The sequence below is a fragment of the Podarcis pityusensis genome (genome assembly GCF_964106645.2).
Source record: "Podarcis pityusensis genome assembly, chromosome: 6".
Lineage (NCBI taxonomy): Eukaryota > Metazoa > Chordata > Lepidosauria > Squamata > Lacertidae > Podarcis > Podarcis pityusensis.
In genome coordinates, this window is record NC_138030.1 from 5,583,339 (window position 1) to 5,610,200 (window position 26,862).

At 41.1% G+C, this 26,862-nt stretch overlaps 1 protein-coding gene and 1 long non-coding RNA gene across 6 annotated transcripts in view; one reads left to right on the forward strand and one right to left on the reverse strand.

Moving 5' to 3' along the window:
• The window catches only part of DNAJC5 (DnaJ heat shock protein family (Hsp40) member C5), a 53,490-nt gene that overhangs the window by 9,064 nt on the left and 17,564 nt on the right, over nt 1–26,862 (forward strand). Inside the window, exons 2-3 of one of the 4 annotated variants that reach the window (XM_081011644.1) lie at nt 11,416–11,506; nt 25,982–26,099. In XM_081011644.1, coding sequence (XP_080867770.1) covers nt 25,993–26,099 — 107 coding nt within the window. In that variant the 5' untranslated portion in view covers nt 11,416–11,506; nt 25,982–25,992. The other 3 variants (XM_081011646.1, XM_081011645.1, XM_081011647.1) reach the window with 3 other exon arrangements.
• LOC308480264 lies at nt 177–16,372 on the reverse strand. 2 transcript variants are annotated; one of them, XR_013987969.1, is made up of 5 exons: nt 16,165–16,314; nt 11,399–11,596; nt 8,284–10,193; nt 5,679–6,142; nt 177–5,188 (listed from the first exon to the last, which is right to left on the reverse strand). It is a non-coding gene; the product is annotated as an uncharacterized lncRNA (long non-coding RNA). The 2 variants fall into 2 exon arrangements; XR_013987970.1 differs by lacking the exons at nt 177–5,188; nt 8,284–10,193 and having other exon boundaries at nt 5,272–6,142; nt 16,165–16,372.

Below are 26,862 nucleotides of genomic sequence, written 5' to 3' on the forward strand. Positions count from 1 at the left end.
TATGTTTGATGTTATGTTATTAATAACTTTTTCTGTTGAGAGATAGCAAAGTGGGTGAGAATAGAAACAAACCAGAAGCGCAAGTTGGGGGAAGTCTTGGAGAGGAGGGAGGGAGGAATATATAGTAAATGTTAAGAATTTGAGATGTCTATAATGAATGAAAAAGAAAAATGAATTAAAAATTAAATAAATAAATAAAATCCAGCACCCTGCAGTGCAGGAATCTCATCCATGACAAATAGCCATCCAACCTCTGCTTAAAAACCTCCCAGGAAGCAGAGTCTGTCACTTTCTGAGGGAGTCCATTCCATTTTCAAACAGCTCTTAGCCATCATAAAGTTCTTCCTCATGTTTAGTTGGAATCTCCTTTCTTTTAACTTGAAGCCATTGATTTGGGTCCTACCTTCTGGAGCAGAAGAAAACAAAGCTTGTTCCATCTTCCTTGTGACAGCGCTTTAGATCTATTATCTTAGTCACCCTCCTCTATACACGTTCCAGCTTATCAGTATCCTCCTTAAATTGTGGTGCCCAGAACTGGACACTGTCAAGTGTGGAGAACTGAGACTAGCCTTTATTTTTTTCAAATATGAAAGAAGGTCCTGTCTCTCCCATGTGGTGTTACGGTTAATTTACAAACTAAAATCCTGTTGGTGAAATGTTGCCTTCCTGTTTCCTGTTGTACATGCTGTTTTAGTGTGTGTGGGGGGGGGGTAGTAACATGTTTTAAGGATGCCAAATGTAGGACTAACACTGTCTCGCTTATGTAACATAGTCTTTAATTCCAAAACTTTCCCAGATAAAATATCTTGCATAGTTGCCAGTCTGGTTACTAACAGGGGCTGCTAAAAAGCAAGTATGCTAAAAATGGTCCATGAATCACCAGCTGTCCGTAGACCTGACAACCTGCTGAATGAAGCACTTTTGGGGAAATGAGCACCAAGGAGGGAGATGTCCTAGCATGGGTATAGAACTGCTGCCGTAGAATATCGGTGGAATTGAGTTCACAGGCAGTACTGTAATAGCACTTGCAAGGATGCCGATAAGATTGTGCCTAATAGTATAGTAGGTGCTTAAGGCATCCTAGCACTGAAGAATTTAAAAACTGCCAGTCTCAAAGCTTTATAGACAGCCAGCTGAAATAAAAGTGATATTTCATAATTTAATTAAGATTTTGAGACCTCAATTTATCTTCAAGCTTTTAAATTTTGGACTAGACAGCTTTTGTATTCTGAATCCCATCAAATTTTGAATTGGAAGCTTTCATTTTAGCTTTCTTTCATAGACACCACTCCTTTTTCTTAATTCACATTTTAATCTTATTTTGGTGGTGTTGCATCAACCCCTTGTCCAAAGCACTATGAGATTTCTTGCTAGGTACTTGTAACTGGTCAGACATGAAAGTTCACTATAGGCACAGTTACTTCACACTTTGATACCTTGCATTAACTATAGAGTAACTGGAAAAATAAACAAAATAATCTGTTTTAGAGTTGCAGTACTCCTGTCACTCAGGTAATTGATGCTTCTCTGAAACCTGGTAGTTTGTGTTTATTAAAAGCCTGGCAGCAGTTACTCTTGCAGGCATAATGCTGAACTGTGGTTTATTTTCCTTGACTGCTGTTTATTCAATTTCTTACTTACCACATCAGGCCTCGGAGCAGGGTACAGCAATTTAAAATTCAATATCTAAAACTCTAAAATGAATTATAGCCACAAGAATAGGGTAGGCCCTAAAAATCTATATTTCAGGTATCAAGGCCAGATTAGATGTTTATTATACCTCAATATAAAACCTAGGTTAAGGACTGCTTCCAAGTACCTCCTTTGAAGTGAATCTTCATGAAGTAGTTAAGCATCTGCTTCATTGAGGGACGTATGAAAAACTGTTGCCCCACTTACCCAGCCTCTATGCTTGCAGGTGACAAGTTTCATGGTTGACTTTTGTATGCTCTCAAGGGCAAGACTTAGCTCAGTAACCTAACCAATGGCTTCCATGACCCAACTTGGATATAATGATAAACTGCGGTTTCGTGCTATGTGAGGGAGCCTTGGGCTTGCTCCTGTCTTTGGGGACTGGAAGCACCTGCTTCCTGTTTTTCCTCTAACCTCTGTTTATTGTTATAGCTGGAAAGGACAAACTATGGTCAGCTTTAATGGTGGTTTATTAAAAGAAGGAAGGATTGAAACTGATTTATGGTCTTGGCTTGTAATAAACTATTGCTTAATGAAGGGGTAGGAACTGTCAAGGAATTCTACTCATTATTGATTCAGAGCAGAACTCTGATGTATAGTTAGCAGAGTAAAAACTTAAACATGTTGCAGGATTCCCAGAAAAATAGACCAGAGGCAATTAATTTCATCCAGCAGAGCTTTACTGCTATTGAAGGCAAATGAGCATAATGGTCACAAATCCAATACATTCAGGATTGGCACTGTCCTTAAGAAATCCAGCTGCAGCAGACTTATCTTAAACTTACAATAACTTATTATGTCTACAGAACACCACATCAGAAGGAAAAGAGATAGAAAGGGAAAGTGAAACCCGGGCTCCTTCTGGCCTTATTATCATAGTCAGCATGACCTTGCCGGAAAGAGATAACAGAACCAGCTTAAGCCAGCTGTACTCAGTTTCTCCAAAGGAGTAACCCAAACATCATGAACTTTCTGCTTGTTTCTTTCACACACAAAGCTTCCAGAACCTTCTTGAATTAATTAGGAGAGATTTCTACACATCAGATCAATACCTCCTGTACTAAGAAATGCAAACTAACAGGAACTTGTGGCGCTCCATAGGTTCTTGAATGCTCAGCTTCCGTCAGGTCCTTCCAGCATGGATACTGGTTAGGTGTGATAGGAGTCCCTATAGGTCCTCTCCAAAATACATTGTAAGTTTGGAGTCATCCAGGGTTAAGGCAACATCCAGGGTATTGGTACCATGGTTAAGTGTAACATTTGTACTGAGATTCAGTGTTCCCTAGAAAATGCTGTTCCCAGCGTGCTCATAAATCAGCAATATATTATGTTAAGTACCAAAGGGAATATTGTTGCTACCTCTTTCAAAATTCCTAAGGTGATATTTATTTATTTTACATATAGAGAGAAAGAAACTAAAAATAAGACTTAGTTGGCTATTACTGTTAATCTTACCTGACAGAAATTTGAAAGATATTTGATCCCTAACATGGGCATTTCTGAATTCTCTGCTAGCTTTTTGTGAGTACAGCCAAGTATTTAATTGTGTTTGTGTTTGTGTGGGGTCAGGCTGGAATCATTTCCAGGTTGTCCAGAAACTTGAAATATTTCCTCAGCCCTGCAGCCCTTGTTTTTTTGTTAAGCCTGGGTGGAGCGCTCTAAACCTGAATACAGTAGAACCTCTACTTACAACCGCCTCTACTTGGGCCCAATCCAAGTTGTGACCACGGCAAACCCAGAAGTAAATACCGGGTTTGCCGTGATTCACGCACGCGCAGAAACGGCTTCTGCCATTTGCGCATGCGCAGAAGCAATTGCCGGATCGACTTATGGATGGACCTCCGGAACTGATTACGTCCGTAAGGAGAGGTTCCACTGTACTCTGTTTCTAAGCCAAAGGAATGGGAGAAAACGAAAGGAAAGAATATATCAGTTGGCAGTACATGCAGTGCAGGACACTTTATCTCATTTATGAGCTTGCATTGCCTGGTAGTATTTGACCACAATGTACACTTTTCTTACTGGCATTGTAAAACTTGAAGAAACTTGAAGTGGCAAAAAAGGACAGCTAAGGTTAGAATCTTTTGAATGCCACACCCTTACAAAAATGCATGTCTGTTGCACTGTAGTGTGTGATTCGGTTTCCCTTGTGCAGAAGAAACTAAAACAGCTGGCAGGATGGGAACTGAGCTCCTCTTTCTCTGTGTGTACTTTGCCTAGACACATTCCTGCCTAAACACCCTTCTTCCCTTCTACCCAGTGCCACTTCAGTTCACCTTCCTTTGTTTTGCAGTTGGAATGATGATCCAAGCTTTACCTCCTTGTATCCTGTCTTACATGTCAAAATATACCGGTACCTTCTGACTTATGGCAGGACTAGAGATTCATGAACTGGATCTCTCGCTGTTTGTTTGTTTGTTTGGGTTTTTTAAAAAAGTTAATAGCACTTTGGGAAGTTCCAAATCGGATTGAAACAGTGGAGATTCAGGAGGAGTGTGAGTTTAACCCTCCCCTTGCAGTCATTTTACCAATTAAAATATATCCTCCCCAAGCTGCTGTTTGCCCCATGGCAGGTCACTTGGTACGGACCGTGTGCCCCATTGATTGAGGAGAAAGCTATTTAGCACACAAACTGATAGCAATATAATATCTAAAATAGATGGTGTCCAACGCTTACCCTCCCATGAGATAAGCACTGGGGTAAACCTTCAACTCAGTGGTCTTGTTCTTCTCAGTGACATGTCAGAAATTCTCAATTGTATTGTTCTCATAGGCAATACCAGGAACCAGAAGGAAAAAACCCTCTTGCACTCTGCGAAGAGTTTGAAGTCTTCTAAACATAGTCTTTGAATCCTTTACTCTCAACCGCCTTCAGTCCCCATTTAGCATTAAGTGACTCCTCAATCTTTATTTCTGGAGCTGCCATCAAGTTTGACAGCCTAAACTCATTCATAGTCTTATAGGAATACCCATTCTTCCTTGCAGGCCTGCACTCTATTCACTAAGCAACTGATCTCCCACCATTCCAAATAAAGTTGGCTGGTTGAGATTCACCTTTGAGCAGCAACACTTTCATCTACCCCAGAGTATTTTGGGACTGACCCTCTTAGAAACATGGGGTCCTTTTTATAGGTTACGTGACCAGTAGTATTTGATACAGCTCCATACTTATGTGTCATCCTTTTTAAAAGTTAGGATATGCTGATGGTCTTTCCAACATCCTGTGATGAAGAATTCAGTGAATTAAGCATGTGTTGTTTTCTGTCTTGAACCTCCCACAGGAACTTCTGTGTCCTTATCTGTCCTTTGCCTAGAGCTGGACCATCAAGGGATCAGTCACGTCATATTTTTGTTCTTGCAGATCTTGTTTAGTGGTTTTATCTGTTTAAAGTAGTCATCCCCTTATGGTGGAATAGAGAAGTTCCTGGTTGGAGAACAGAGGCAGACAGGCTACTCTGCTCTTTTTTACTAGAATCCTGAGTTACATCCATGGGAGCTTGGTACATAAAATATAAAATGTATGTTAAAGTTACTTATAAAAGTCAGAAGCTAAAAGCAAGTTAAATTAAAAATATATAATAAAGTTGCATATTAAAATGCATGCCGGAATCACTTGTTAGCAACATGTGCTAACATGGTTGCTGTTCTGAAATCTCTCCCTTGGTCTTTTGCAGGTGGCTATAAGGAAACATTGCACATTAAATAGTATGATTCACACTTCCACCTAGCATCCTTGCCCTTTGTAAACAGCCTCCTTTCTCAAAAAAACCAGCAAACCAAACTTAAGGAGTGTGTTTTTCTTTCACTCTTGTCTGATGCATCTATAATGTATGCATATAAATCATTGGCCTTATGTGTGCCTGAGATTCAGGATTTTGAAGGTGTCCTAGTGGGTTCCTCTAAGAAAAAGGGGGGTGGGGAAACTTCTAAGTTTTCCAAAAATGAAAAAGTTGACTGCCATTTTAGTTGCTGGAGCTTATTCCTACCTTCACCGGAAGGGTCCCAAAACCCATTGGAACAGATTTTCGAGGGTGCATGGGAACGGGGAGCACAGAGGAGGGTGACTTTCCATCGTAGAAGCAGAAATCTGCTTCCTTGTTTGCAGCTCATTGTCAGGAGATTTTGCTTCAAGACACTGTACACAGCCAGTTCTCCTATTAATCACACCTTTGAAAAGGAAAAACCATCAACTACAGTATAAATTGCTTTGCATAGGTCCTGGCTGGATGTTTCCTTTGCTACTACATTTGGAAAGACTGCTCCGGTATTAGTGTAGCTTACCCACACTGGAGGCGCATCCTCTTGCGCACTTGACACCCTGCCAGGCCTCTCGCTGCTGCCCGTGGTGCGCAGTCTCATGAAGTCACTCTGACTCTGCTGGTGCTGCTGATGTCACAGTTTCTGAGCTCTGCTCTTAGCGCTCTCGTTTCACATTCATAATCTGGTGATTCTAGGGCAGAATAAAGCATTAGGCTTTTTATGCGAGCAGGCGGGTTTCAGGATCACGTCAGTCAAATGGCTCTTGAGCAGCAGGCGCATATCTGCTGTTTAGCTGATAGAATAAACAGTATATTGCTAATGTATTTTGACATGTTCACATTGTAGTGGAGGTTTCAGCTTTAGATTTTATATATAATTCATATTTAGGTCAAATAACAACAGTTCTTCATGTCTTTGTAGCTATAGTTGTTTCTTACCTTCCATCTTTAGGCTATTCCAAGTGGGTTTCTGCTGACTCTTTATTTCTCAGTATATAGAAGTACTTTATTTCTTTTTCTCCTGACAGGATACTTTCCTTCGGAAGGATATGAACCATCTATATTACCTTGGCACTGTTTTTTCATAACCTGGGCTGGTTACATATTTAATTAGGTCCCAGCTTTTTTGGGATATTTAGCTACACTGTTTGAGGTGATAATATGCTGCGTTAACTCTTGCACGGTTTTGATATATTAAAAACTAGCGAGCATCCACTCAAAGCCACCTGCATGATATTAATGCCTGTCATTGCTGGGAGGCAACTGATGTTTGTTTTCTTTAGTTCCGTTTCTGCTTGCTTTTTATATTAGAATCCTAATGTAGTTTTTAAAAAAACTTATTTTAGAAATAAGTCAATAGGCAGCCCAGCTTAAAGCGCTCTCTTCTAGATGACTTGTGTTTTTCTTTTAATAACTTTCCCCAAAAGAAAGACTTCATTGGTTCTTTCATTTAACCAATTCAGTAATTTAGTCTGTGAAATGGAAGGCTTTGGGACTTTCTAAAGAATTTAATTTCTTTAAATAAGCTGAAGAAGTGTGCATGCACACGAAAGCTCATACCAAGAACAAACTTAGTTGGTCTCTAAGGTGCTACTGGACAATTTATTTATTTTTTATATATATTTCTATTGCATCAGACCAACACGGCTACCTACCTGAATCTTTAATTTCTTTAACATCTTAATTTTTGTAATGTCATATAAGAGTTTGAATGCTACTTGGTATGGTAACTGCTATTCTATCTTTGGTGAAAGCCCCTCCCAGTGGGGGTGGGGGTGTGAAGGATGCTTGGGTTACTACTGAATCCCTTCAGAGTGTGCATAAGGAGGGAGCATTTCATGCACAGCATGAGAGGTAACTAAACTCTCCACCCTGCATTGTTCGCTCCCTCAATGCTTTTTACCAGTGTTTTCAGGGTGGGGGTGAGTTCACTTCTGACAGGAGAGGCAAAAGCTGTTTCAGGGACAAAGTGCACTTGGAGGAGTCCCAAACCACCCCGTGGTGTGGTTTAAATCATTCTGCCCCCAAAGCATGACGGTGTGATGTCCCTCTTATGTCTACTTGTACTCAATATCAGTGTGTCATATGTACATGGAGTACAAGGTCACAGGCCTTTATAAGAAGTTGGTCAATTAGACTTAAATGGCTAAATTTTAATCCACTAAGCTTATTAGAGCAACAACATTTGGGCAGCGGTAGTTAAACTTGTCACAAGAGTCTGTGTAACCTGTGAAACAAGGTTAATGATGATGGTTAAAAATGTCTTAGTGTGAGCTAGTTGGGGGCCATAATTAAGCTGAAAAATTGTGTGCATGTGTATGTACTAGATTGCTCCAATTAGGTGATGGAAACATAACCTTTTACCTAGGAAAAATGAGTTTAAACAACTCTGGATCCTCAGCTTCTCATAGTGTGTTTCTAGGCCAAGAGACCCACTAAACACACAGATTGGTCGTGTTCATATATCACGCTAAGCTGTACTATGGCTTAGTGTATATATACACTGTTTTCTGTGAAGAAGGCAACAGCCATTTTGCTCATCTCTGGACTTTATAGATTGGACTGGCAAATAATCCAAGGGTAGGCATACTGTGTCATCTGAACCCAGGATTGCCGTTAAAGTATTTCCTCCTAAACCATGATTTGTAGCCAAGGTTGAGGAGGAGAGACTTTAACTGCAATCCTGGCTTTGCATAACACTGTAAGCTAAGTCTTGGTTGAGTTACCATCCTGTGCTGAACTAAAAATTATGGGGGGAGCAAAGCGACTGCAGGCTCTTTGTGGGGAGCCAGCGTGTTTATATGGTCATGATAAGACACACTCTCACACTTACTATGATGTGAAGACCTGGCCATTGCCTCTTCCCATGTGGATTTCTCAAAAGAGCTCAGCAACAGAGCACCCAGAAAGCAGTAAGGATGATTTGAATCAACCAAACAAATCTTTTTGTGTTTTGTCTCTCTCCAAGTTATGATTCGACAGTACTTGATATGATTCAACAGTGTATTTCCTCTGGGTGAAGGCAGGGTGGTTTAGGCTTGATACAAAGCTCCAAGGTCTGCTGAAAAATAGTTTTGAGGCAAACATTGCTCACTTGGGATCTATTCTGAAAGAGGTCGGCCAGCCTGATGATGCTAGCAGTTTGCTTCTGATGCTGATGAACATGTCCATAATTTAAAACCTGGCATGCTGAACTTGGCTGTAGAAATGTCCAATATTTCCGCCATACAACAAGTTTGGGTCCTTGAAACAGGAAGGACTGCATTACTAACTGGAATACTGGTATGCTGCTGATACCAAGTTACATCTCTGAATTTCATCTGAATCAGGAGAGACTATTTAGGTCCTAAGCTGGTGTCTGGGGGCAGTGACGGGCTTCATTAGGGCCAATAAACGGGACAACAAAGTAGGATCACATAATGCCAATCCTGAAAGCATGGTACTGGTTGCCTCTGAGCTATTGGTTCCTGTTCAAGGTGTTAGCCTTAGTATTAAAAGCCCTGGACAACTTAGGGCCTTAGTACTTACAGAAGCATCTTTTCCAATACTTGTTGACTTGTGCCTTAAGATCTGTGATGGAGGCCTTATTCATAGCTCCACCATTGGGCATGGCCAATTAAGTCACTGCCACAGGGAACATTGGACCTCTCCCCCTGTAGAATTGTGTTTGTCTCCTATGGTGATGTAATTTCATTGACAGTTTAAAATGTACCTGTTTGCCTGGACCTTTGGCAAGGATGATTGGGGCTGATGACCTATTATTCATTGCTTTTTGTACTGCATATATAAACTCTCTTACTGATACCCACATAAAAATGCTTCTTAACAGTATTTTAATCAGATTGTTTTTATCTAATTTTGTACCACTCTGGGCTCCTATGGGAGGAGATGCTGGGTAAAAAAATATAATAAAATACTTTCCTGTTTAAAAATTTATTATAGCAACAATATTTAATATTGTCATTGTGTTGTATCCATTGTTAGTCATACTTTGAGTAGATCTATTGAAATAAGTGGATAACTTGGAACCACTAACTTTAGTGTGTCTACTTGTGAGTAGAATTTAGTTTCCCCTCCATCTGTTAATAGCATCAGGCATAGCTGACAACAAATCAATCAGTTTTTTAAAGGCCAAGTGTTGCTGTTAGCAACCTAAGATGACAATAATTTTTTCTGTATACCTACTGCCCCTCTAGCATATGAAGATACTTTATTAATTTCAAGGCAAGTAATATGGGTTTAAGGGGAAAAAGGTGATTGTAGAACCTGCAGTTTTAGTGCAGTTAGAAATTCTGTGCAAATGGAGGAACTGAAGAAAAGTAGATTTCAAAGCCTTAACGCTGAATTGTGATTTTTCTCCTCTCATTTGGATGTTTGTGGAGGGGAGGGACCAATCTCTTCACTGTATAAAATGCAGTTTATGAAAATGTAGTCAGAGTATTTGAAACAACAAAAAGATTATTCAGTAAACACAGAGCTTTATTTTAATCCAAACCTCTGTCAGTAGGCTGGGATCTGAGACCGTTCCATCCTAGCAGGGAGGCTATGTGCTCCTTCCTTGCTGACATGTGCAGTAAGCATCATTGATGGTAAATAGACAAAAAACTGACATAAAAAAGGGCAATAGAAACCAGTAGGAGACCATTACAACCTCCCAGGAACACTGTTACCGACTTTAAGGTGGCTATTCTTGAGCACAGATACTTCAAAGGGAGACTCCAGTGTGAAACTCCTGAAATACAACTGATAATGAATTTCAGTTTAATCACCTGTGATCTGAATAGGAATAAATAGCCTTTTATCTCACTAAGGTGTTCATTAGCTTACCAATTTCAAGATGTCAATGGGCACAGTCATGATTTTACATAAATACATGTAAGCTGTAACCTAAATGACAGACAGTCTTGAGTTTCCTTCTTATCTCGCTACTAACATTTATTGTCCTTTACACCCATTTGCTGCCATTAAAAAAAATAATCTAGTTTTATTCCTTTTTAATTTTAGCTGGATGGCTAATTAATTACATCATCATGCTTTCTCAACCATGAAAACAGAGAGAGAGCTGTCTGTGGCTCTGACAAACCACAGCATTGTTTTCTACATTGAAACTAATGCATGGAACCTTATTGCACATTACAGATTTCACCACAAAACCTCATGGTGTATTACCTTTTGATGTAATTTGTTAACCAGCCATTTAATCTAAGTGTAACCAGAACAATGAAGCACCCTGGTGGATCTGCAGCAGCACAACCGGGCACCTTCAACTGTCCCAGCTGCAACAAAACATGTCTCTCCCATATTGGTCTCTACAGCCACAGCAGGCGCTGCGACCTTTTCAGCAGTTTGACTTCACCCCCAAAGGTGCACCCCTCTGTTGTCTACCGAGACAGACAGATGCCAACCACCAGAACAATGGGGTATACTTGTTTGTATCACTTGAAATGCCTTTTTCTTTAGGGTTACTTGTAAGAGTATCTCATGTGGCAAAGGCCAAAGGTTCTTGCCAAACCCTTTTAGTTCATGCTTTAAAATCTTTCATGTGGGATTTTGCTGAAAGGTTGCAGTCATTTCGCTCCTCTGATTCTGCTTGTTCTAATCAGTTGCACAAATTAGCAGCTGCCAAATATTATCACTGACCATATTGAATTCTAGTGCTGTAAGAGGCTTCACATCAATGGGAAGTCCAAGTCACCCATCATTCTTACTTGCTTGTAGAAATTTGCATGCATTAGCTATGCAAACTGCAGTTGTTGGAGATTATATTTTTCTGTCAATGAGTAAAGTCATAAAACTGTCTTCTGGATCATTTAAATCAGTTGTTATTAAGCAAGAAAGAATTAGATTAGTGTGATTATAAACATTTGACATTGTTAAATATTCTCTGCCCCATCTCTGTTCTCCCAGCACACAGTGTATTATTAGCAATCTGATATATTGTTGTTTACCTGTGCTTTGTCCTTAGGAGAATCCTGTTCTGGAACCTGAAGGCTGAATTTTTAGGATCCCACATCTAGGATCTAGCTCTGCTGTTTCATAAGGACGGATTTGTTAAGGCAAGTGAAGCCTCTTAACCTCTGTTAAGAGTTTGAAAATCTCAGCTCTCTGGCAGATGATGTGGCAGGAGCAGAAAGCAGTTTGGTTCCCTTCAAATGCAACAGGTAGAGAGATTCCATCATTGCTTTGTGGGAGTTAGTAGAAGTGGAGAAGATAATTTTTCTAGTTAGCACTAGTTGCAAAGACTGCATTTTGGATTAGCCTTATAAAGCTATTGTACACGAGTTGAACTACGCTTGAAAATTGCCAGATTTTAACTTTTATTCTTAATTAACATTAAGCTGGTTTGCTGTATGTTTGATCCTGCACTGGCACTACAGGTTGGGAAAAAGCAATAGCTAGTAATCTGTCATATTATTGAGTCATTTTATTGATTAAATAGTTGACTGAAAGAGAAACAACCCTTTTAATTTCATTCCTGTAGCCATCCCTGTTTCAAAAGTTCAGGGTGGGCAACTGCAGTTTTACATAAGAGATTGAGTTGCATTGCCAGAGAACTCTTATTCCTCAAAGGTGCAGTAAAAGAGTATATTACAATAACAAAATGTGCATTGCAAAGTTAGGTTTTAATAGTGATGTGAGGTGAGAATATTCTTTGCTAGAAAATTCTCCAGACAATATTCTCCACAAACTGTAAATTCTAATGTAAGAACCAGTTTTACAACCCACATTTAAAAAAATCTAGTAAATAATAAGTCAAACTGTGATATTGCCAGTGTAAGTAATGAATAATGATTGTTTTTATCCAGTAATATTACTGGCCATTGTGTCATTCACCATTGGTAGTTCTGAAATGTGAACTACATAATTTGATGAACATTTGAATTCATATGTATTTCAACTACAGTGGTACCTCGGGTTACATACGCTTCAGGTTACATACGTTTCAGGTTACAGACTCCGCTAACCCAGAAATAGTGCTTCAGGTTAAGAACTTTGCTTCAGGATGAGAACAGAAATCGTGCTCCGGTGGCGTGGCAGCAGCAGGAGGCCCCATTAGCTAAAGTGGTGCTTCAGGTTAAGAAGAACATTTTCAGGTTAAATACGGACCTCCGGAACGAATTAAGTACTTAACCCGAGGTACCACTGTATATGTAATAGCCTCTCCCCCACATTTTGGTGTGACCTTATTCTTAGCAATTCTGTACCCTTGGCCATACAGTATGATTTTTTTTACAGAAAGTACCTTTAATGCTTTGTATATTTAAAGTACCTAGGCCTATACAATTATGTGTAGCAGCATGTAAGGTGGCCTTGATTTAAACAGTTGATGTTTCTATATTTTTATTTAGTGCCAGTAACTGGTTTTTGCAGTGCCATTCAGTGGTACAATATTCTCATTAATCGAGAATATTCTTGAGAATATTCTACAAAAGATTATTCTCAAGAATTTAAGATCACTAGGTTTTAAATTGAATGATGCTGATGATTTATTATTTATACCCCGCTTGTCTGGCTGGGTTTCCCCAGCCACTCTGGGCAGCTTCCAACAAAAGGTTAAAAATACATTATAAACACCAGTCATTAAAAACTTCCGTAACTAAATAAGACTAAGGAGTTCTGACATCTAATGTGACCTGAGTTTTGGAACAATAACGTTTGAATGCACAGGATTTAACAGGTGCTGGTGTGCAAGAGTCATCCCTTGTTTTCACAACTACCATATTTTTTGCTCCATAAGACGCACCTGACCATATGACACACCTAATTTTAAGAGGAGGAAAACAAGAAAAAAATATACGGTATTCTGAATCAAATGTTGTACTAAACTATTTAATAAACTACCAGTATATCAGAATAATATTTCAACCATGTAAAATGAACAGCAGTCAACAGTGGCATTAAGAACCATCATAACTGTCATTAACAAATGAAGAGAGACTTTATCCCCTAGTAAGGGGGGTAGGCAGTGGAAATATATGAGCTTCCCACATTGAGTCCCTTAGATCTAAGGACTGTATGGTATGGCCCCACACAATTATTTTAATAAAGCCAAAAGAAGTGGGACTTTCTTCCTTTTTGTTCATTGCAGAGAGCTCTGGGGGCTTTCATATGAGGGAGGAATGAGGGAGAAATCTGATTCAATTTCCATTTAAAGTTAAACGTACCTAATTCACACCTTTGTACACAACACAAGGACCAAACCACAGCCGCCCTTCAAATTTCACACTTCTGCAAAAGGAAGGCACTACTGTCCCGGCAAGACGAGTGGCGGAGGGAGGGTCTTGCGTGGTGGCACGTCGCCTGTGGGGACGTGGTACGTTGCCCACATGAGTGACATCCCAAGGGGGTGGCCGAGTGCAGGGGCAGAGGGATTACACAGGTACCACTGTGCTTGCTTTACACCCGTGTAAGCGGCTCCTGTCCCGCTTTGCTGCTTTAAAGCGAGCTGCGAAGGAGGGATGGACGGGAGCCATAGCTCCCGTCCGTCCCTCCTCTGTGCAGCGTTCACTTCATAAGACACACAGACATTTCTCCTTACTTTTTAGGAGGAAAAAAGTGTCTTATGGAGCGAAAAATACAGTAGTTGTCATGCATGCAGTTTGAGAAATCTGTAATGGAGTGCAAAGCTAGTTTTGAAGGGTAGAAGGTGGTATGCTGCTTTGGCATCCAAGTTCTCAAGAGTGAAAGAGCAATACAGAGTGACATACACAACTAACTAATAGACATTGAAATAACAGTCTAATAAAGTCAGGGTCCCTCCTAGTTTACCATTGATTAACATAGTCCTTTAGATGCTTGGGTTTCCTCATTGCTTGAACTGTGGGCTCTTTTTCTCTCTTAACTCAAGCCCCCACCAGCCGTGGATCAGTATATGCTTTTAACTATGTCTATTAGCTATCTTTTAGCTAATGTATCTATTAGCTTTGTTTATTAGCTATCTTATAGCTATGTCTGCAGAAATGATTTCAGGGAGGTCTAATGCACATCTGTCCCATGCAATCCACACATGATTGACTTCGAAACTACCTGTCTTTTACCTGTTATCTCGAATGAGCGCATCTGGGATCTCTGTAGACTATTTCAGCCTGTACAGCTCAATGAACAAAGTTGGCATGGGTTTTTCCTGCGCTCTTTTTTAAAGGAATTGATGCAGCACTGTTGTGCTGAACTGGGAAGTGTGCCATACCAGTGTGCCCTAGGTGATCCCTCTGTAATGCTTCTTTAAAGAATCAGGCATACTTTCTGACATGGTTAATTTGGGGCTGGGAGCCGTTTCCCCCTCGGAATAATTCCTGGATGGTTTGAGCCATGTACTTTTCTTTGCTGGCTTCTTATTCATAGCCACCTGTGCATTTACAGGGAGCACTTTGTGCAGCATAATTCTGTATACCAGAGATTAGTGTGCTGCTATTTATGTGTGTAGCTACAAAACGAGCCACAAGGGATGCTAGCATTTTAAAAGGCGTTGGCATTTTATAAGAATATGCTATACCAGCAGAAATTAACAAAGCTATTACTTTGAGAGGCGAGAACGGAATCCCCTTCAGTCTCACAACCTTTCCTGCATGTATAGGCCAGTGGTTCTGCTTGCTGTGGCAAATGTTCCATCATACTCAGATGAGTGTAATGAACGCCAGCCTTCCTTCCAACCTTGGAGATGGAGGGTGAGGATTATCCTCTTCTTCAGCTTTGGTGGTCGGGAGCAGAATGGTACAAGGGAATTCTGAGGCTACTGCTGAGCTGTCAAGGCACCTCAGGGACATATGACAGAGCTTGCCATGCCCACAGCTCTCATGCAGGCCATCTTCCCATCATTATTAATCTCCATCTGCCAACCACCTGTTCCCATTGCTTGTTTCCATCTATTGCATTTTGGTCGCTCCTCTTTTTGTAGGAACACATGATTCTGCCTTACTCCGATTCATTTCTCCCAATTGATCTAATCCAGTACAATCTGCTTTGGGGGTGGGCTGTTGTTTTTATTCGCTACTATTTTATGTATTTTTTGTGCTTCCATATTGTAAACCACCCTGTAATCCTCGGATGAAGGGTGGTATAGAAATTTAATACATCAAATAAAACAAATAAATTACTGATAGCAAGCTCTCAAGGTCTTAGGTAGAGAGATCTGTTTTGTTGCTTAGTTGAAAATGCTGGGGACTCAGCCTACGTCTTTTATGCATGCCAGTCATGTGCTGGGCCACTGAGCCATGGCTTCCACCCAAGGTAGCCCTTTCCCAACTACCCATTTCATTCTCTTCATAATAGTCTTTCCCAGTGCTTTTTTTTCTAAATAAAATGTTTAGGGGTACTCTCATTTTCCTACTCATATTGAAATGCTGCCCCTCAAAGAGGCCAAACTTAGATTCACAAAAGGTTTAGGGATATGCTTCCCCTGTGTCCCCCCAGGAAAAAAGCACTGGTCCTCCTTGTATCTGACCTTCTCCCTATGCCATATGAGCCCCACAGTTGATTTACTATCTTCCTTCTTGCTTCTTTTCTCTCTTCCCACCCCTATCATTAGTCAACTACTCTTCCCTGGCCAGTTCCCATATCTTTGGTCTTTAGCTACGTCCCCTTCCATTGCTAGCTATCCTTCTCACTCTACACCTGCCCTTTTCTCTCTCTCCCCCATCATTGACAAACCGATGTCAGTTGTGGGTACTTCTCCATTTTAGTTGTCACACACTCATTCTGGGCTTGGGGTACTAACCTTTTGGCACTGTCATCTCCAGCCAATCTTTGCCTTTTGTTTCTGTGGTTCCTTTCCACATGGTCCGTGTCATAGCCTTCAGCCCTATAATCTTGCTGGGGCTTCATCACTTCTGAGCTTCAGTTGTGCTGCCTCTCCTTTGCAGCCACCGATGTTCATTGCTCCTTCAAAATTTCTTTGGCTCTTCTGTTGCTTGTTCCATTTTGTGATGTCAACCAATTCATTGTGATATCAGAGCTCCCATTAAGTAGTTGACAGGTCTTTCAGCTTCATAAGAAAGGAAGTGTTTCACCCAACAGGCTTCTTAGCAGTTGGCAATGTTGAGGATGGTCATTGAATTGAAGTTCATTGATTTCACGTAGGTTTGTATTATTATCATCAAATGAGTGTGCATCTCTTGTGAACAAAGCCTCATGCAGGAACCGAAAATGCATTGTGGAATGGGCTTGTGTGTCTCTGCAGATCTAGTGCTGGCTACTGTTGGAAGACAAGGGACTCGGGCAGGTGGGTGGTAGATATTTTGATGTTGCAGGAGGGTGAGAGTTGGCAACATGCAAAATGCCAAGTCCTATAAGGCCATGTTGAAAAGAAAGTCTCAATAGATTTATTGTATTTGCAAGATTTTGAAGCCATGTGCTACTAGAAAATACCAAAGTGGTGTACAGAAAAGAGAAAGTGCATAGCATAAAAGCAATATAAAAGCAACATACAGGCGATAAAACTGCTGCCAGTGGACCAAATAAATAAATAATTGGAACTGATTTGCAGACTGATGTTCCTAGATGGAATTCAGCTGATGCACCACACTATCAGTTTTGTAGGATTTGGTCATACTACGTGGGCAAGCCTGGTACACGATGCACTGAAATAACATCAGCTTGGGGAGCTTTGTGCCACATATGCACCTGTCCATAAAGCTAAGGAGGTCGCTAGTCTCAGGCCACATGTTTGTGCAAAAGGGTAGGGAGACGTTACTGGACAGCTTTGAAATTGGACCATAGCCCAAGAATTGATGCATTTGACATAAAGCGATATTAAATAATGATTATTTACTGCATTTATAGCCCACATTTTTCTCTAAGGAGCTCAGGGGGGTGTACATGGCTGTCCCCCTCGCCAGTTACTGACCCAGAGTCACCCAGTGAGCACTGTGGCTGAGCGGGGATTTGAAACCCTCGTCTCCCAGGTCCTAGCCCAACATTCTAACACCATACTACATTGGCTCTATATTGAAGACCCAAGTGGCTGAAGATTTCAATGCATTGCTTAATTTCATGCCAGCATGTAGGTGTTATAGAGGTGGGCCTGGTCAATTGGCTTTGTGAATTCAGAGGAATAAATTTATCAGGCTCTTTGAAAACCTCCTCATGTGCTGTACAAGCTGCACATAGAGGCCTGATCATTAGAATGTTCACAATCTGGGCATAGTTGGCGTTCTTTTGCCTTAGCACTTTAGAAGACTAATGAAGTATGTCAGCTTGCTGGCTTCAGAGATGTGTTTTCATTGCCAAGGCAGAGTAAGCAACTTGGGATCAGTCACTCTTGTTAAGCCGCTTCAATTTGTTTAGTTAGACATAGGAAATACTCTTAAAATCAGCTGTAAAAGGAGGGCTATTGTAAATGACAAAGCATATGTACCTTGCAGTTTCCTTACAGAGTTCTATGTTGGTGCTGATGTTCTATCTCGCAGATACTAATATATATCAGAGATTTTGAAGGTGTTACTTTGAATAGCCCTCCTTCTTATTTTCTTGAGGGGGGCGCATGAAAACAAGACTGACAGCTTTGTACTTTTTTTTCTTTCCTCCCCCAGCGACCAAATTAGCTAGCATTGTGCAGTGTGATTCCACCATGAGGCTGGGTATTAAAATGAAGGCACAGATGTTCACTGATAAAGGAGGGACTCTGAGTCACTGTAGTGACTCAATGAGCAGAGACGTTTGTTAATCTAAATTAAGTCTGACATGATACACTTAAACATTGGTTAAGATACATGAAAACAATGAAAGTAATGAAGAAATGTGGAGCATGGTGGGGTTTAGCATATGTGCATGTCTGTTCCCCTCACCCCACTGCAATAGTACTAACTATAAACCCTTAGTGCTTGGTATGTAGACAGTTAAGAGTGATGCTGTTTTAATCCAGGAGATTACCTTTCTTCATAGCCTTTGGAGAGAAACCACTTCAAGGGAACCCTCCTTGTCTCGAATGCATAACAGATGGCTGGTGAGTGTGTAGCAAGGCATGCTCTTTAAAGGTACAGAACATAAGTGGGACCCATGAAATAGGGCTCCCCGGAAGAGCTGAATCTGTGGAAAAGATAGTGATATGGTTGTTCTGCAGAATATAAAATGTGTACACATTAGATAATCCATTACCTGTGAAAAGCAAACTTCTAAGTTTTCCATTACAGTCATATCTCTTGTTACGTTTGCTTCAGGTTAAATCTTTTCAGGTTGCGTCCTGCGGCGACCCAGAAGTACTGGAAAGGGTTACTTCCGGGTTTCGCCGCATGCGTAGACGTTCAAAATGGCGTCACACACATGCCCAGAAGCGGCAAATTGCAACCCGCACATGCGCAGAGGCGGGTTGCGTTCTGCTCATGTTGCAACGGAACAGATCCCGTTCGCAACCAGAGGTACCACTGTATATGGAAAATCTTTTGTCATCTCACATTTAAATTACTTTGCTTCCATTCTTGCACCTAACTTTTTTTTTGAATGCAAGAACGTTCAAAGCAGAATGAGGCTAAAACTACATGTTTGTGGATTTGGGGTTCTGGAAGTTTATTGTTTGTAGCAAGGCAGAGATTTGCAGAAGAAAACTGGTGAGGCTGGGTTTAGATAATCAAACAGGCCATGGTGTTATATGCGAATCCGTCCACTATCTGCAGAATCATGAGAGCTGCTGTGTTGAGATACGTGTTGTTTCTCTAGGTTACATTTGCTAATGGGATAAGATAGCTTTCATGCATTGAGAAATCCTCTGAGCAATGCTGGTGTAAGCCCATGTTGTTGGACCTTCCTATTTAACCGCTGTCCCAAACTGAAGGAGTCTAGATTCTAAAGTATCCCTGTCAGCTTGACTAAAGTAGATAGTTAGGTTTTGTCAGATTAGCATCATGTTGTGACAAGTTGAAAATATATTGCGGTATGACTGCTGATATTAATATCCCGTAGTGGTGGTGGCCAAACTTGGCCCTCCAGCTGTTTTTGGACTACAACTCCCATCATCCCTAGCTAACAGGACCACTGGCCAGGGATGATGGGAATTGTAGTCCCAAAACAGCTGGAGGGCCAAGTTTGGCCACCACTGTCCTATAGAAAACAACTGCAAGGGCAAAGATTTTATCCAGAAACTAGGACTGTTTGTTAATGGAAACAAAGTCTACCAGTTGAGAAACAAGGAAGGGACAGGACTCTTCTATAACTCTCAAAAATCCTTGTGGGTGCTCAGTGCTTAGAATCATAGAATTGCAGAGTTGGAATGCAGGATCTTGTCCACAGCAGTCCCTGTGGTGGGTTCAGACCACCAACCTTCTAGTTAACAGCCAGATGTATTGACCCATTGTGCCATGTTCTGTTCAATACAAAGGAAATTCTTAGTGCTAATTAATTGTTTAGTAGTAAAATGTTCTCAGGTATTGCCCACATATTCTCATGTTCTCTTTACTGGCATAAGAGCCAGAAACTTCATTTTAAAAATCTTAATATTGATATCCTTAAGATGCCAAATTCAGTCCCAGCTACTGTACTTTTGCAAGCACCCAGCAAAATACTTCGTCCATCTTACACAACAGTGAAAGTGTAAAAGTTTAAAGAGGACTGTCAGTGCCATCCCGCAAGGGAAAGAATTTGGTTTCTGAATTCCGGTTAATCTCAGATGAACATGCAGGGAATTTCATGCTGATGCAGCTCTGTGGTTTCATCCTGCACTGCATTTGGGCCTTGGAGCTCAAGGCATAACTGCTTAATTTAAATAATATAAGGCACCTCAGTCAGAACTCTCAGAGCACAATGTTGTTGCAGTGCAAATGAAATTTAGCATTAAATGTGAATGTATTGGATATTCTGGTTTGTATCTAAGAAAGTCATAGAGTACTTGAAATCAATGAACTTAAGATGGTCATGTCCATTGATTTTAGTGGGTGCACTCAGAGCTCATATATTAAACCCAGATGCCCCTGTTTCAGTGGGTCTGTTGCATTTGAACAGTTGTGTTGCTGTAGAAAGTGCAGAAGTGGATTTCAGGCATATATGCAAACCATCCTTACAGCTGGGATCATTATGCCCACTGAGTCACATAGCTTTCCCCCATCTTAACATGGCTGGGGGAGGGGAAGGATTTGTAAAATGCCTGCTTTTTTATTCTAGCTGTTGCAAGTCTTATTTCCTTTACACACTCACACACCCCACTAAATTTCTTTACCCACCACCAGGATGGGAGCATGATTTGCCTCTGGTATGCAATGCATCTAGTTCTTTGGAAGAGGCAGACTTGAGAACCAAATAATGCTCAGTTTTGCTTTGTTTTTATAAGCATCTTTTGTTCAGAATAGATAGGCCCGTGCCACCAAAGAGAGAGAGAGAGAGAGAGAGAGAGAGAGAGAGAGAAAGAGAGTTAAGCTGGCTGAGAGCCACATGCTTTAAAAATACCTCCTCCAAAGGCCTATTTAATCTAGTGTGGGCTAGCTGAAATGACCTAATCCAAAAATAGCCAGCAGCCTGTCTTTTCCCAACGTGTCTGCTGCTGAAGAATGGCAGCTCTTCGTTTTGTTAACGGCATTGTTGTGTTGGACTTGGGCTTGATTTTGAGGGGGTTTGGACGTGAAAATGTGAACCGAGGAGAAAACCCAAGCATAGGGTTTTTTTTAAATGCCTGTGTAAATCAATTTGCCTTTTTTACTATAATGCCCCCAAAGGCTGAATTACATCCGGTGAACGTTGATAACATTGTGCTTGTCATCAAGGTATTAACTGGATTCTTTGCTTGGTTTTAAGCATTAACGTTCATGGAATCATAAGAGGACAACATTCATAGTGATCACATCACTTTGGTGCTCTTTCAGCTGTGCTGGCTACCAATTTACTTCTGGGCTCACTCTGAAGCTCTTACTTTAACCTTTAAGGCCCTAAGCAGTCTGAGTCCATGATACTTTAAAGACTGCCTTCTTTTATATGAACCTGTCCAGATGCTCCATTTTCAAGTGATTCTTTGTGGATGGTCTCCCTGCTGTCCAGTGTTTGAGATGCAGGCCATGGTCTTTTGCAGGCTTCCACACTCCACTGGGAGCCGGTAAATGATTTTTTCCACCTGGGCGCCACCATAACAAGCAACCTGTCTCATCAACGCTGAGCTAGGCAAGCGTATTGGCAAGTCAGCTATGGCAGTGGCTCGCCCCTCCAGAAGGGTATGGGAGTATGTGATGCTAATGACCAATACCAAGATGAACGTCTACCAGGCTTGCATGTTGAGCATGCTATTTTATGGTAGTGAGATGTAGGCAGCTTGCACCTGCCAGGAGCAACGCCTTCCACATGCACTGCGTCAGGGAGGTTTGGGGCATCACATGGCATGACAGAGTTTCAAACAAAGATGTGCTCTCCCAGCATATTCTGTCTCAGTGATGTCTACGCTCGCTTGGTCATGTCCGCAGAATGGAAGAGGGCAGGATCCCCAAGGACATGCTAGTAGCTTTTGATAGCCATCTCCTCCATGAAGTTGGTGCCTCCCGTGGGAGCAAGTTCCAGAGTTTAACTGTGCTGCATAAAGAAGTGCTTTCTTTTATGTACTGCCAGTTATGTGGGTAGTAAAAAAGGTAGCTGAGAATCATTTTGCATTTTGATCATGCATTGGAATGTTTTAACATGGCGTTTCCCAAATCTGCAAAGATTCCTGATCATAAATGATTTAAAAGCTCATACTCAGAAGGTAAAAGCATCAGAGGGGGTGGGGGTTATTATATTGTTCTTGTTTTTATTCTGAGTTTTGTGTTTTTATCTTGTATTTTTATGCTGCAAACCACCCTGAGATCTATGAATGAAGGGTGGTATAGAAATAATAAGTGGAACCTTGCAGCATTTCAGCAGCCAAAAAGAACAATGAAAGAAAGTTATTATATATGCTAGACTGTTTCCAAGAATTTGGGGCCTGTAAGAAATACCCATTGCAGAAGTACAATTGTTAGTCTTATTTCCACTTTAGGAGGCATATGGGGGGGGGGGGATCTGTGTGCGTGCATGTGCATGTGTGTATACACATACATACATGATATATATGATATACACCAGGTCAGCAACCTAAGGCCTGTGGGCCACAAGCGGGGGTCGTTTGACCGGACCATCAGACGCCCCCGAACCAAGCCGCCTACTCGGCGAGTCCCTGTGCCCTGCGCTAAACCGATGCAGGGACTCACTTCCGCAGCGCCAAAAATCGTATCTGTGCATGAGCAGACAGCGAAAATCGCATCTGTGCAGACGTCAGAAATTGCAGGCGCAGATGCCGGAAATCTGGCCCATGGAGGGATCTCCACTGGAGTGAACCAGCCCAGGCGAGGTAAACCTTGCCAACCCCGATATACATTATACACACACACACACACACACACACACACACTACATATGTGTGTGTGTGTGTGTTTGTGTTTGTTTATTCTTCACTTCTGGGCCCTAAAAAGCCCCCTCCCATGATCAACAATAAAATACCAGAAACAGTAATATAATAAAATTAAATATGGGGTGGGGAGAAAGAATCTACACCAAAAGGGCAGACAAAATTAAAATGAACTTACCTGAAGTTCAGACAAAGGCAGCCCAGTGAGATGGGCGGGTTACAAATAAAATCATCACCATCATCATCAAGCACAGCTAGCACACAGTCACGCTGGCGGGGCCTTTTGAGAGCTGTAGTCTAAAACATCTGGAGAGCATCAGGTTGAGAAAGACAATGCCAACCTTTGGCAAGCATTGTGTCTAAGTGTAGCTGGCACTGCAGCATGAAGATCCAGCTCAGTATCAAGAGTTAGGTTTGTAACTGGATAGCAAAGAGGTCAGGAAGGAGGTTAATTTATCTGTGAAGTGCTAAAGGAGTCTACGATAGAATCTGTAGAAATTGTTATATCTGGCTTCTGTCCTCAGGTTTATTGTCATGGAAGGTGTAAGAACGTATGGGTGTTGCGTTGTGGATGGCAGGAGGACGTTGTCAATTATTACCTTGAGGTTGTAAGAAGAATTATCTCTGTTGTGCAGAGTCAGGTGACAATCCCGTATTACACTTCTAAACCCGTGGAATGCGTCCCAGCCAAATGGGACAGCTCGAAATGTCAGATGGGTTCTGCAGAATTTGAGTTTGCTTTTCAGACTCTATGAACATGCATGACAGACTTGGTCTGCTGTGAGTTTTGGAGCCTTGAGCCGTCTGACGCTTCTGCTCTTACCTGACAGCATGAACAATGTTTGAGGGTTTTGTTGCCCCTTAACCATTTGGACCCTGTGTGCTTAAAATTTTGACATCTCTTTTGGCTGTCATTTAATACAGGCTTCTGAAAGTGGGGCTTAAAATATATTCTAATTATTGCCTTACCAGATGGCAGCAAGGCTTCACGTGTTTTTCACTGTGTCTCAACAGAGACTTACTTGCCTCACTCTAAAGTAAAGATTTTTATTCTAGGTTTTAAAGTAATTGCCCATGTAGCAGCTTCTACCTGGTTTCCGATTTGCCATCTGGCTCCAACATATTCTGTGAACTGGAATTCTTTATCTGGGTGCCAGGTGACCGGTGCTATAGTCTGGCAAACTTAAGTCAGGCCCTCAGTGCTGTTTTGAAAGAAAAAGTACCTTTCAAAAGCATTGAGCATTTCCTTTTCTTAATTGCTCTTTGCCATTATATACAATTATAATTATGTCCATCTTTAGAACATTGTACATAATACTGGCTATCCCACACTGAAATAATTAATCATTATTATATAGCCAGTGACATGGATTTTCTGGAAAATATTCCTCTGCACAACGAGGTGTAATTTGCATTGGAACAATTTCTGATGCCCTATTTACTTGTTTTTAGTAAAACTGCCAAGCTTGCCTATAATCTATTTGTGGTTCAACGCCATCCATAGTTACTGATGAACTTACAAAATGGAAAGTTTCCCCTGGGAAAATAAAGGACTGATTTTTTACCCCATTCTTTGTCACTGATCATGGCTGAGAGGAAGAAGGTGCTGAAAGGAGCAATTTAAGTGATGGGGGGAGGCGGGTTTGTTCCATGAATATAGGTTGGTTGAGACACTATGGCTCTGGGCCTTTGAGAGAAGAGAAATGTTTGAGACCATGAGAAGTATGGACAGAAATGGATTCTCAAAATGCAAATGCCTGGAGTGCATCGACTGGAATGGAGAAGCAGCAGCTCTAAGACATTGAAGCAAATACTTCATGGAACATGTAACTTAACTAAAGGAATTCACTACCATAGGATGATATTGTGATCATTACCGTAAAAAGGAGGGGGAAAAACATGCTTTGATTATTGAGCATGATGGTCCTACCCTTCATGTTCAGGAATAACATCTCTTGATTACCCTTTACAGGGAAATATCAGTAATGGTTAGATATAGTCATCATAAGATTTTTGTGAGCTTTTCTGGGCAGCATACTGTACTAGATGGACCCATTATGGTAACTGGGTCCTGATTAGCTCCCCAGACCCCATTTAGCATTAATTTGCATCTAAAGCTAGACTACGAAGTGTTGCTTGGATTCTAACGGGCATTTTTAAGGTTACCAAAAACATATTGCTTATGTTCTGCGAGAGTTTTCTGACCCCTTTGTTGTGTACAGTTTTGATGGGAGGTTAATAGCTATACATAAACAGCAATTACGAAATGTGATACGGGATTTTTTGCTCCTCAAGTAGTACAGGGGTCAAAGAAATAGTAGACTGGTTCACACACTGTGGCTAAGCGTGAAAAAGCAAGTCTGTTCAGTACTCGGAGCAAAAATTGGTGCAACTTTGCTGCTCCCCCATTTCTGCTGCTGCTGTGCAACTAGGAATTAAGTCATGGTTTGGCTTAGTGCTGCATCCTAACCTGGTTTCGTGGGTTGCCTCACTTCAGACAAGCCATGAGGTGAAAGTAAAGTTTGCTCTTGGCTAATAATAATAATAATTTATTATTTATACCCCACCCATCTGGCTGGGTTTCCCCAGCCACTCTGGGCGGCTTTCAGCAGAATATTTAAATACAATAGTCTATTAAACATTAAAAGCTTCCCTAAACAGGGCTGCCTTCAGATGTCTTCTAAAATTCTGGCTTGCCACTCATGGTTTGTTTGGGGGAGAAAAACCACAAGTCAGGTTCAAACAAAATGCTTAACCAAACCATCACTTAGCTCTGTGTAGAGCAACAGCAGCAAAACCGTGGGTAGTTCTTAAGTTCCGGCATGTTTGCTTGTCAGTGCTTAGCCACAGTTTGGCGTAGTGTTACGTGCGAACTGGGCATAGTCATATCTTCAGAGATGTTAGGTGTTTTTCTAAAGTTACCCTCTACAAAAGCGGGTTGGAAGAAGCTTGAGATTATAAACCAATTTTATCTTCTTTGTATCACGCCGTTCCTTCTGGAAGCTTAGAGTGGCATATATGGGTTTTCCTGACTGTTACTCTCAACACTCTTGTGAGTTTGGTCAGGCTGGGAGATGGTGATATTCCCAAGGGCACCAAGTGAGTTTCATGGCTGAGCAGGGCTATGAACCCTAGTACACCACCTAGTGTGAAATCCAGTACTCGGCCCAATTATGATTTTTGTCCTAAACTCTTTTCTCCCCAGGTTAGCTCAAGATGGGAGACCAGAGGCAACGCTCATTGTCTACGTCTGGGGAATCATTGTACCATGTTCTAGGACTGGACAAGAACGCCACCTCAGATGATATTAAAAAGTCATACAGGTAAGGAGGCCAAGAACTCGCTCTGAACATAGCATACATTCTAATACAGCCAGCTTGCCTCATGATTATCGTTCCATAAGTTTCTGCTATCTCTGAGATGCTAAACACTGCAAGTGAGGTGATTACTCATACTCCATTTGGGTTCTCTGAAACATAGATAACTATGGTTTCTATCTGGAAAAACCCCACAAAACATGATAATAGGAATCTAACTCAGCTTCCTTGTTTAAAGTAGTTGAGTAGAAGAAAGCAGACAAATTTATATACTCCTTTTACACAGTACACTATTTGCTCTAGCTGTATCTTGTGATGATTTTGAGATAAGTAGAACCAGAGATTGGTTCAGTTATATTTTCAGAACTTCAGCTCTTTCAGTAATAGGTCATACCACTGAGTAATAAAATCTCTCCTAAAGTTTGGAATATAATAAAGCTTGAATCATGATCTATAGTTTTCTTTACAGATGGGTAGCCGTGTTGGTCTGCCATAGTCGAAGTAAAAAAATTCCTTCCTGTAGCACCTTAAAGACCAACTAAGTTAGTTCTTGGTATAAGCTTTCGTGTGCATGCACACTTCTTCAGATATTCCATTTCATGCGGCTCAATGTGGTGCCTTCCATGGTTCCAGTTACAGATGGGTCTGTATATCTGAAGAAGTGTGCATGCACACGAAAGCTTATACCAAGAACTAACTTAGTTGGTCTTTAAGGTGCTACAGGAAGGAATTTTTTTACTTCGACTATAGTTTTCTTGTCAGTCCATAT